This window comes from Balaenoptera borealis, assembly GCF_965194805.1.
Source record: "Balaenoptera borealis genome assembly, chromosome: 5".
Lineage (NCBI taxonomy): Eukaryota > Metazoa > Chordata > Mammalia > Artiodactyla > Balaenopteridae > Balaenoptera > Balaenoptera borealis.
The window spans coordinates 15,683,219-15,696,026 of record NC_138862.1 but is presented as its reverse complement, the minus strand read 5'-3'; the positions used below and the strand labels follow the sequence as shown (position 1 = coordinate 15,696,026).

Here is a 12,808-nt window from a genome sequence, read left to right as displayed (position 1 = left end):
CCTGGAACATAGTAAGTGTTGAGTAAAAGGTAGCCCTAAGGTCTTTGGCTTATTTTATGTGTTTATGATTAGAAATAACAGACTTGGGGATATGACTTAGCTGGTGCAGTTTCCAAACACAGATTTGCAACCTTTTAGCACATCACAGCTGTACTGCTTGACTTGATGTTTTCTGTCCTAAGAGATGAAGGCTAATGGTATTTCTGTCCTGTGAAAACATGAAATGAAACCCATCTAACTACCTCTGCTTGTCTTGGTCAGAGATGTTAGGCATAACTTATATGGGGAAAAAAAATCCATGCACAAAATTATTTGATTAATCAGCATTGCCATTGCACTTCCTAGCAGAGGGAAGCCAAGCGTTTAAAAAACACATTTTCTGCCTGGTCTTGTTTTTATGTTAATTGAAACAAACGAAAAAAAAAAAAGAAAGAAACAAAAGCACACAAATGTTGACAGGAGAAAATGCAATATAATTCTACAAAATATTTTGGTACTAAAATGTTCTATGGAGGCTAATGGCTCAATTATAGCTTAATGCTCATTGCCACGAGTGTTGTAAGAGGAAAAACATCTCCCCTCTGATGCACTTGTTCATGTAAACAAGACAGCAGTTTTCCTGAGTCAGAAACAGTATGTGCATGCTCATCCACTGGCCACTCTCTAGCTCAGGGAATTGGCCCAGCCCTGAAGCAGCTTCCCTGCTAGATGAAACACTACTGCATCCCTTCCCTCCCTATCAGAGAACCATTAGGTTTCACTATGCTTGAAATAGTGACCTGCTTTCTCAATCCTATTACAGGATTTGAAAACGACTCTGCAGTTCTCCAAAGAGGCAAATTTATTTTCAGGAAGGAGAATCATTAGCTCAAGTGCATTACAGTTCTTAATAATACAGAATTTCAGGGTTGAATGGAACCTTCCTTTTGAGGAAACTGAGGCGCAGAGGGATGACTCGTTCATATGTGCTTGGCAGAGTTGAGAGTTCAGCATACTGAGTGGAGTGGAAGAAACGTGATTTGGGAGATTACTGATTAAGAGCTTCTAAGCACAGTTCTTGGATCATTCATTTCATCTATTCATTCAACAGAGATGTATTGGTCACTCGTTGTGTGTCAAATAATGTAATAGATGTTGGGGATTTGGGAGAACAAGACAAAGAAAGCTCCCATCCTCTTGGAGTTTACAGTATAGTAGGGATAGAGATAACAAATGAATCAATGTCCTCAATTAATTATAGATTTTTATTAGGGTTACAGAGCAACTAAGTAGAGTGCAAGGTCATAAGGTATGAGAAAATAGTTTCTTCTTCTTTATTTCCCAAGAGTTAATCATGAAGGCTTAGGTGAGGCAGACTTTGGAAAAGGATGTTCCAGGTGTTGGCAACTGCAAGTGCAAAGACCTTAAAGTAGGGAAAGGAGGGCATGTTACATGACCAGGCAGAGTGCCCTTGAAATAGTGTATTGGAAGCTGGAGGCTGGCAGGGAGGCTGGAGGGGGTAGATGGGTCACATCATGCAGGCCACAGATTTTTGCATTAAAAGCATGCTCAGTAGATAAAATTAACACTGTCCCTGAGCTTCAATTTTCATTTCCAGAAAAAAAAAGATAGTACTAATTATATCAATGATTATTATGTCAATTAAAGGATATAGTTGCTTCTCAGCCAGCATGGCACTAGGCACATGTTAGGAATTCCCTACCTAGAGTCATCCTACCCTGTGCCTCATCTTTATTTGTTTTGTTTTTGTTCTTGTTTCTTTGTCTGCGCTGTGTGGCATGCAGGATCTTAGTTCCCCTGCAGTGGAAGTGCAGAGTCCTAACCACTGGACTGCCAGGGAATTACCCCGTGCCTCATCCTTAAATTTGTCTGTCATCAGCCACTCTCTTGGGATAATCATACTCAGTAGGAGTGAGTGAAGGTGCAAGTGTGGTGGATGGTGAGGAGTCAGTGGGAAGACAGAGGGACTTGGGGGATGTGGGAGTGAGGAGGAGCTGGGGACCTGGGATTTCCACATTAAAGGCAGGTTAAGGAGAGATCAGCATCCTCTAAAAGCAGCAGGATGCCTGCTGGGAGGTGATGGATGGACAGGGAGAGAAGAAGACATGGAATGACCTGACGGGTCCCATGTGTATGCTGCTGGTTTTCAGGGCCACTCTCAGACTGCAGAAATTCACGAAGGCCATTTGTTCTTATGAGAGCTGTGCTCCCCTGTAGCCTAATCAAGTCTTGACATTTGAATTTCTAACTAATTTTGGGGAAATAACTTTTCAGATTCTCATCATATAGTACTTGTTCAATATGAATAGAAATAATCACTTTGCTGAAGTGATTATCATGCCCAAGAATAATTATAGACTTTTCCCCGATTTTTACTTTTAGATAAATGTCAAATATCTTCTTTAAAGTGCATTTGATTTCTTTTTTCTTAAGAATCATTAAAAAGTAGTAAAATATGATGAAGGTGCAGGAAAGTACAGGGAAATAATGGGAAATATGCATGAGAAGAAAGACATGTTGACCTGGCAGAGAAAATTTTCTCAGCAGTGATTTTAGTCACCAAAGAAGTAAAAGCTATTAATATTAATTTCATCTAAAGGAGACCAGCAGCAAGTGGTTGTGTTTTCCCCAGACATTTCTGGAAGCCTAGTTCAGAATGGTTATCCATTATGAAATGGGGGCCCCTTATGGTAAAGTAGACATTCAGGATCTGAGATCATAGGGCAGGCTGGCTATTCAGAGAGTGACCTTGTAGGAGGCACTTAACCTATCTAAGCTTCAGCTTTCTCAGCTCTGAAGTGAGAATACCAAATTTACTTCAGGATAAACTGAGATGACATGAGATGACGTACAGGGTGCCAGACACTATCTTTGGTACCTCAGTAAAAGAGATAAGTCTCTTTCCTTCCTTTCTTTCCCTTGGGAGAAAGAGGTTGGTTGAGCGGTGGCTGGCAACAGAACCCTGAACTCCTGAACCCTCAGACCCCCTAGAGACACTCCGCAGACAGATTCAGGAAAGGTCTCTGAAAGAGTTTCTACATGTTGTTGTCCAGGACTAATGGAGCAAGTTAAAATTGAATCACACAGAGTACTAGTGCCTCATCTTGACTAGAATAGAAAGTCCTGAGGTCTTCATTATAACTTTTCAAACCATAACAGCCTCTTGGAGATCCAAATGAAGCCCATTAAGCCAACCTGGATCCTTTGCTGTGATTTCAAAATGAGCAATAGTTCTTTCACATGCAGTAAGGTAAGGGTTTCATGCTGGAAGCTTTTAAAAAGGTTCTCCTCCCCTCCCAATCTTTTCAGATCATGGGTCTAGAGCAAAGAGGGGATGAACTGTCTTTTAGTCACTTCCCCCAAGCTTCACAGCCAATCATACCATTCATGTGATTAGGAAAAGCAAACACAAGATAAAACATGGTAAGACAGGATGGAGAAAAATGTTTGTGTCAATGGCTTGTGCAAAGTGGAACTAATCCTATTCCTCCTTGCCCCTGCCAGACATTTCTTGAGAGGGCTTCTCTTAGATGATTTTCTGTGTCTTTTTTTTTTTTTTTTAATTTTCCTTTGAATGACATAATCTCTATGCCACAAGGAAAGAACCACTTACATCAAAGGAATTTTATATCCACATTTATCAAAATACAGGAGAAACTCTAGCAGCCGCTGCCCATGGCCATCAGGCACTTCCCTTGCCTATTCCAAGCCTGCCCTTTGGGAGAGATATGACCAGTTATGTGAGCCAAGTAGATTTCTAACTAAGAGAAGCCTCATCAGCAAATCATTCTCTTAAATGTAACAGAAGTCACTAGCTTCTGTTATGAAAGATTCTTGGGAAGGGATACTTTTTTGCATTTTGAGGGCTACGCATAAAATCTGGGTGTTTTTCTCAGTTCTGGTCCACACTCCATTACACTTTAATGACTGTATTAAATTCTCAAATGAAGCCTTAAGATAAAGAGCAGCTGATTATATTTATTCACCTTTCAAGTTCTTTAGTTGCTGACATCACTGCAGCATGCTTGCTTTCTTTACTGAGAGGTACTTATAATATCTAAAGACTTGTTAATGCAACTATAGTCTAGAAGTAAGTAACAGATAGTCTGCCTAACTGGAGAAACAACGTGTCACAGTGGAGAAAGCATCAGATGGGATAAAGGAGGCTCAGTTCCGTTCCTGGCTGTGTCACTCTGGGAAAGTTATTTTATCTCCTATAAAGTGAGAGGATTAGCCTTGATGACATCTATGATTGTTTTCAACCACAATTTAAAATATGTTCTATGGCTCAGTGGCTTCCGAGAAATGGCCTTCCAGTGTGAGATATAGCACTGGAGAGTCAGGCTGGATGACTGCACCCAGAGAGCTCTTCTAAGTGATTCAGAAACCCACAGTTCTGCATTTGTATGGAGGGGTTGGTCTACTTGTGAAATTAGTGCCCATTACCAGTCAACCCCACAGCACACCCCAGATATTTTAAACTAGGGAGTGTAATAACACCTTGTGCCATTTTAGGTAAGAACATTGCCTCATGCCACAGTAACCACTTAAATACAGAGAGACACACATTAGGCCAAGTAAATATAACCTGGCTATTTTTTTCCTACTTTCTCCCAAATTCAATCCCCTGATTTTTTATTAATGCTTCTATTTTAAACATTTGGCTTGCCTTTCCCATTTTCTCTGTCTATGCTAGAGTTTCTCAACCTCAGCAGTATTGGCATTTTAGGCTACGTATTTCTTTGTTGTCGGGTGGGGTGGGATCCTGTGTCTATAGGATGTTTAGCAGCACCTCTAATTGCTAGCTGTCAGTAAAGTGCCACCATCCCCAATGTGACAACCAGAAATGTCTCCGGACATTGACAGAAGTTTCTGAGGGGTGAAATCACTCTGGGTTGAGAACCACGAGTCTAGGTTTAATCTTTTTTTTTTTAAATTTATTTTTAATCTATTTTTTATTTTGATTCTGAGTTTTCTTTCTTAGACATAAGACCAGTGCTATATCTTGAAGTGCCCAGAAAGTATTAACTCTGTTGTTATCATTCTTAATGTTATTAAGATCTTTCATTTATATAAGATTTCACAATTTATTGTTTCCACCTACATTATCTGTGGAGATTAATGCATGGCAGCTCATTGTCTGTAACAAATTAGAAGAGAGAGGCATCTTTTCCGTGACTCTCTCCATGCCCCTTTTTCACTGTGCTTGGAATTTTGCATGTTTGACAAAAGAGGTCTTGCCATGAGGAAGATATATTTAGGACAAGTCAGGCATTGTGTAAATGAAATCTAGCTTGGTTTTTTCAAAAGACATAAAAGAAGAGATGCTTAATCAACTTGAAATGATACTCTTCTCCTCTCAATCTCTGCTGGCAGTATCTATATATTTCCGAGTATGTACACAAGACCACACATCTACAACTACGTACGAACAGGTGGCTTCAAAAAAGTCTGAGCCCTATGACTCTTTAAAAGGGTTCTGAAATCTGCAATCTTCAGCCTAAACTGGACTGCTGTCATTTTATCACGCTGCACTAAGTGAAACCAGATGGCATGTCTGAGAAAGATAAATTAACTTGTCCCCCAACATTTTTACCTCCTTCCTACCCCTCTTACCTGCTTAAGGATTTCAGCGGCTGTTTCATGTGAACAATCAAATATCACATAGAACTCCTTGCCTTTCTTCATCTCCTTGAGTAAAGGCTTGGCATCTTTATTCCCAGAGGGCAGCTGGCGGATTTTGATTTTAATGTTATATCTGGAGGGAGCTTTGATGAGCTCTTGCAGACGAATGAGACCTAGAAAATGACATTCAATCATGCAACAAACTGTTCTGTCCAAAGTATTTGTTTATTGCCAATTATAGGCAAACTCATATCATTCCCAAAATGTATCAAGAGGCCATGTACCTAAAGGTTACATTATTGACTTCTCATTTGTCATTCCTCTTTCTATATGGATTATACTGTATTTTTCTTTTGTGGGTATGTGTGGCTGGAAGCACAATTTTCCCAAGAGGATTCTGAATTTTTTAGAATGCAATTGTCCTCTCCAGCTTTCACCACAAACCTTTAACAAATTAAGTCAATACTGTAAAACTTTTGTAAACAAAAAGTTGCTTGAAGTTTCCAAAGATGCTTTTTGAAATGGATAACACCCATTCACTTTAAAGAAAACCAATAGAACACTAGAATTTCTTGGGGCTATAAACCTCTGTAAACCTTTCAGCAAGTACTTATATATAACATACTGTTTACCAGCTAATTGGTTGGACTGTTCTATATAATCTTCCAGTTCCTGCCATATAAGCTATTTATAAATGGCTTATTGTATTTTCTTTCTAATATAATTGAACATTGAATGGGAAAATACTTTCTTGATTTAAAAGAAAAGACAATAGAATTTTAAAAGATTATGATAATAAGGGCAGAAACAAATTATTTAAAAATTCACCATTGGTAATTGTAGGAAAGTGTATATAGCCAACTAACTTGATGAAGAATGTTTAATTCACCACAAATATGAATCCACCGAACTGCACCAATTTTTAATAGAAGTGCTTTAGTAGGGCAAGACCAATAGCTATATGAAGCCTCCATCCTATTTCCCCTAATATTAACTGGTGTTCGCTACACTGCATGATGTTGGCTCTTACTCAAGGACTACCATTGGAAAATTGAATATTTTTTATTACACAGTCTGTGCCTTCAGGATGTGTCAGCTTCAAGTAATCAATAGGAAATATTAAGCTTTATCACTATTCAGATAAAAATTGTGGTGTGCACTGTGCAAGATACAGCATGGATGCCAGCTACCTCTGGACTTGATGCACTTCTTTTATTTTCTTTTTTTATTTATTTAATTATTTGTTTTCCCTAGAAGCTACATTTTTGTGTCTAAGATGTTATAAGATTCCTCTGTACCTTGGGTAGGTGTGGTCCTGAAATACAGTAAATTTGTGAGTAAGCTACTCTTCAGAGTCAAATGGACCAGGGTAAGGAAGGAAGGAGTTGTAGAACCGTATCAAGATTTAGTGCTCATTATCATTTTCTAAAAAAAATTATTTATTTTATTTTTGGCTGCACTGGGTCTTTGTTGCTGCATGAGGGCTTTTCTCTAGTTGAGGTGAGCGGGGGCTACTCTTCGTTGCGGTGCGCGGGCTTCTCATTGCAGTGGCTTCTCTTGTTGCAGAGCACGGGCTCTAGGCGTGCGGGCTCTAGGGCGCAGGCTCAGTAGTTGTGGTGCACGGGTTTAGTTGCTACGCAGCACGTGGGATCTTCCCGGACTAGGGCTTGAACCCGTGTCCCCTGCACTGGCAGGTGGATTCTTAACCACTGCACCACCAGGGAAGCCCTCATTATCCTTTTTAATTTCTTTAACATAAAAATAGAAATTGTTAGAATGATAGACTTCCTGGGTTCTTGCTTCTTTTCAAATCAACAAGTGTGGCTGAAGGCTCCCAAGTACCAGTGAGTCACTTGTCCTCTTACTTCCAGAATCACTTGTCCTGAGCAACTGATGCGCCCTAATGGAAGAAAACTGAGCACATGGATTTGTGTATCTGTTAATCCTAACAATAACCCAATGAAGCAAGGGTTATCATCTTCATAATTTCAAGTAAGAAAACCAAGGCTTGGAGCAATTAAGTAACTTACTCAGGGTTACAAAGATAGGAGGAGCCATGGATTCAAACTGCCTGTGAGTCTAGCACTCAGTCTTTCCATGTCAGCATCATGCCTTACAAATACAAATTGTTGGTGCTTGAGGGACCAGATATAGCTTTGCATTGTTTGATAAGATAGGTAAAAAGTAGAAAGAGGTACCTATTCTCCTTTCTTCTTTACTCCAGGCTGCTTGTGAGTCTCTCTTGTTTTTATTGTGTATTTGTTTGTTTTTTTCCTATCGCCCTCCTGCTTTGCAATCGCTTCCTTTTTTTTTTTTTTTTTTTGAGCATGACCACAAGGGAGATCAACGTGGCCTTTAAATAAAATGGGAAAAATATTTAAGAAGTACATTTCATATGCTGCAATAAATTGCTCTTTTGTTCTTTGCTAAATGTAATGTCAATCTTGAAGTGCATCTTCCTATTATGATGACTTAGACACATGTTAATGGCATTTAAAGTTGAATACATTCTCTCCCTTCATTCATTCATTTTTATGGGAAAACATTTTCTGGATGTTCACTCTATGCCAAGTCCCATGTTAAGTGCTGGAAATACAACATGAACACATCTTGCTTTAAGGTCCTCACAGCCCACAGAAGGAGTTCATCCCATCGAATCTTGTATTATGCATGGGGCATCACTTACTACTTAATTTGATAAACTATGACCTGAGGCTGACGGGAGCTGGAGCAAATTGATCAAGGTTGTGTAAGGTTATTAAGTGGCAGATCCAGGGTTTAAAGCTAGGTCCACCTCTGACTCCCCAAGCTAGGGCTCTTTTCATCAAATCAGTGGCTCCTCCTGACTTTGAGATTTAAGATCAACTAACTAACTGACTGAATGACTAACTAACTATATAAATAAATATCTGCATAAATAGAGAAAAAAATTAAAAAAATTTGGACCAGCATAAAACATTCAGCCTTTATTTGGCAAATGAAGCCATTAATAAACAGGTTCCCGCCTCAAAAAAAGTAACTGTGAACTTCCACAATTGTTTCACAAAAGAAAGTTATTTTAATACCAGTAGAGGAGAAAGGAGAACTCAGTACAAAAGACTAGTTTTTAATTGGACTAAATTTACCTTTCAGAAAAACTCACTACTAAGCCCTAATTTTCTCATTTTGTCCATATGCAGGTGAACTGGCCTCAGGAAAGGAGGAGATCAGCAGATTTAAAGATTACAGACCCAATATGTAGAAAGTACAAAGAGCAAGAAACAGGGAGGTTTACGTTTCTCTTCCGAAGCAATTGTTTGCTTTAAAAAAGCTTTGCTGCCTTCATTAGCAAACATCACAGAATTTACAATTAGAAAGGCTTTTTAGTCCACAGGAGACAAAATTTAGAGAAAGCTTTCCCTTTTATTTGCATTTTGCAGCAATCCGTCAATCCAGCAATCCATTACACTTCACTGTAAAAAGTTAAAACTTGTCTTTAAACAAGTCGTTATTTCAGGGAAAGAAAATTGATGTAGGCACAATTCCTAACTTTGCTAATGGCCCTCCTGTGTGTGGATGCCAGCCCTGCCAGAGTGACCCAGTGCTTCTAGGATGGGATTCCAATTGCAGAGAATGGTAAGGGTGCCTGCAAACCTGGCAATGGTGATGGATTTTCTAGTCCACTGCTGGAGAGACACTTTAAAAATGAAATGCAGAAAAGGAGGCAACTAAACAAACCAAATAGAGGGACATTCTACAGTAAAACTGGTATGGACTCTTCAAAAATGTGAAGATCATGAAAGACAAGGGAAGGTCAGACTGCTTTAGACCAAAGGAGACTCAAACGTCCTGACAGCTAAATGCAATGAGTGATCCTAGATTCAAAAAAACTGCAATTGGGACAATTAGGGAAACTAGAATATCATATATATCTACATAGACATTAATATTAATACAGATGTTAAAAACTGTATCAGTGTTAAGTTTCCTGTGTTTGATAAGTGTAGTGTGGTTATAAAAAGGAAGGTCCTTGTTCTTAGGAAATATACACTAATGTATTTAGAGGTAAGATGGTCATGCTGTCTGCCACTTTCAAATCAACAATACTACTACTTGTTGTTGTTGTTGTTATATTGAGAGATGCATAGAACATTAAAGCAAATGTGGCCAAATGATGACAATTTCTGAACTTAGATGCAGGATGTACAGGAGTTCATTGTACATTTCTTGCCATTTTTCTCTAAGTTCAAATCTTTCTTAATAAAAAGACAAAACATGAGCCTCCTTCCTCCACTCCCACCTCTAGTAATGCAATTGGAAACTGCACCCTTGGTTTGAAAAGTGCTTGAGAGCAAGGAGCCTGTTTATTTCACATGAGTTTGATCTGGACTCTGCAGGTAGAGATAACGTTCAAAAGTGCTCAAATCCTAAACTCTTTCTTTGGCCATCTATCTACTCTGCGCACTCAGATATGACACAGAAAAGTGCTGATTTGTATGCACGTTGACTCTGGGAACAGGTGGAGCATATGGAGGAGAAAAAAAGAACATGCTATTTCCAGTAGCTGTTTAAAATTTTCCCTGTCTTCTCCTTAAATAATAGTAAACTTTGCTATTTGCATTGCCCCTTTTTATGAAGTATCCTACATGTCTTATAAATAGCTCAGTAAACCTCAGAATATACCTCTGAGGTGAGTAGGTGTCAGTGCTGTTTTACAGTAAGGAAAGTGAGGCACAGTGAGGTTAATTGTTTGGATTGGCCTTGAAAATGAGTTACAGAAGCCAGAAATTGGAAGAGACCTTAAAGGTCAAGCCCCTACTTGATGCATGAATTCCCACTACACAGCTGCTGCTGAACACCTCTTGGTTCGAGAAATTCTCTACCTCACTTTTTGCAACTCAATCCATTTCTGGACAGTTTTAGTTATATTTAATGAGCAGCAGTTCAAATGAAAAGTACCTAGATTTTCTTGAGTCTTAGTCCAATTCCCTTTTCATTGTACCACAACAGTGGATTTGATGTCATAAAAATGAATGTAATAAACCACTGGGACCCAAAGATAAGATCGCATATTTTAAATGTTAATTTCATCTTCATTTGAACTTGGAAACATGCAAAATGGCATTTCACAAACCTGTTGGTATATTAATGTATCCAAATCTAATAAGATTCTTAAGGGGATCTATATACCCTCCAGAGGGGAGGAAAAAAATCAGAACTGAGAAAAGGAGATGGGTAAGTGAGTGAATTACCTGTGGAAATACAGCACTTTTAAGTGCAGATCTCCATACATACGATTTTGCAAAAGTGCATCAAAAAAGGCTAAAGACTTCCCAAAAGGAAAATCGTGTTCCTTGATCTCAAAGAGCCTCATAGAAGAATCTAGTCAAAATATTTGAGATTAACTGTGTTGCATTTAGCTCTACCAGTATGTTTTGGTCCTAAATTCTGGCCAATATCAATGGTAGCTAAAAATAATAAACCACCATGAAATATCTAAAGATTGGTTTTCTGAGCAGAAGTCTGAAAATTTGATAAGGTTCTGGTCAGGAGACTGGAGTGGGTAAATAGGAAGGGTAAAAAAGAGAAAGGGCAGAAGAAAGGGAACTATAATGTATATCTTGTTGGTGCTGAGTGCCAAGGACTTTTCATTCTCCAACTATTTCAGGCGGAATTGTGGGAGGGCATGTAGTAGAGTGTTTTGGCTAGCATGAGTCATCATAACAACACAGAGGTGTGAATTGTGATTGCTAAGGTGAAACGATTCACTTATTCTTTTACTTGGCACTGATTGTTTACATTTTGACTTAATTGCCTATGTCAAAATATTTAATTTTCTTCAAGTCTAAATTTTAGGGCTCTGTCAAGATTCCTGGTTCTGAACAATATATTCTTTTTATTTTCTATGGGGAAATGAAGGAAAATATAATAAGCATAACAAATCTAAGTCACTATTTAAATATAGCCCAAAGAGTAGCTATTGCACTTATTTACAGGGTGGTTGAGCATATTAAATGAGTTAATTATATAAAATAACTATAACAATACATGGCAATCAGTCAGCACTTCAAGAATTTAGTTATTGTGATTTTTGTGGTTGTCATTTTTCTTGGGTTTTCTTTCTGGATTTAATGTTTCTTTCAATCACTGACATTTTTATGTATATTAATCTTATCTCAAATGAATCCTCATTGTAAAGCTTTGAGACTATGTTTTAAGTAAGTGACAGATAATAGTTCTTTATGGTAGGTTACATTTTATAAATCTCATGGCTCTGGTGTGTGGAGAAAAATGATTTAAGGCAATGGTGGATGAAAAAATCTCTCTTAAGTACTATGTGTTATGAACACATCTGGCTGGAACTCATTTCTCTGATGGCCTCATCTAGTCCCATGTATATGCTGAGGACCCCCAATTTTGTATCCCCAGCCTACACCACATTCCTGAACTCTAGAGTCATATATTAACTGCCTATTCATTGCCTCTTTTGGGATGTCTAGTAGACATTGCAAAATCAAACTTAACATATTCATGACTGAACTCCTGATAGCCTTATTTCTCCAAACTATGTCCATTTATCCATTTCCCATCTCAGGCAATGACAACTCCATCCTTTGGCTCAGGCCAAAAAGCTTAGGGTCATCTTTAACTCCTCTATTTTTCTCACCCAGCCTCCACCCCTGAGAGAATTATTCCAGCTCAACATCAAAATATTTCCAGAATCTTACCATTTCTTACTCCTCTGTTGCTATCGCCTTCATCTCTTGCCTTGATTTCTCTAGTAGCCTCTAATTTTATGTTTCCCTCTCTATGACATTTTATTAATACAAGGACCAGAGTGATCTTTTTATGGTATAAATCTGATCATGTCACTCCTCTTCTGAAAACTCTCCAATGTCTTCCCATTTCATGAGGAACCAAAGCTCTTCCAATAATCTATAAAGCTCTCCATGATCATGAAGACCCTCCTCTCTGACCCCACCACCCTTCCCCTCTCAGTCTGATCCAACCACACTGGCTTCCTTGTTTGTTGTAAATAAAGGTTTATTGGAACACAACATACCTGTTCATTTATATTTTGCCTGTGGCTGTGTTCTTGCTCCCTCAGCAGAGTGGGATAGTTGTGACCAAGACACTATGGCCCATGAAGCTTAAGCTATATAGTATGTAACCTTTTTGAGAGAAAAGCTTGCTGGTCCCTGTT

At 38.6% G+C, this 12,808-nt stretch overlaps 1 protein-coding gene across 10 annotated transcripts in view; it reads right to left on the bottom strand.

Annotated features, from left to right (window-relative positions):
* The window catches only part of GRIK1 (glutamate ionotropic receptor kainate type subunit 1), a 425,622-nt gene that overhangs the window by 145,685 nt on the left and 267,129 nt on the right, over window positions 1–12,808 (bottom strand). For all 10 annotated transcript variants that reach the window (XM_082391894.1, XM_082391896.1, XM_082391895.1 and 7 more), the window contains one exon: window positions 5,617–5,798. In XM_082391894.1, the coding sequence (XP_082248020.1) occupies window positions 5,617–5,798 (182 nt within the window). The remainder of the gene's footprint in view (window positions 1–5,616; window positions 5,799–12,808) is intronic.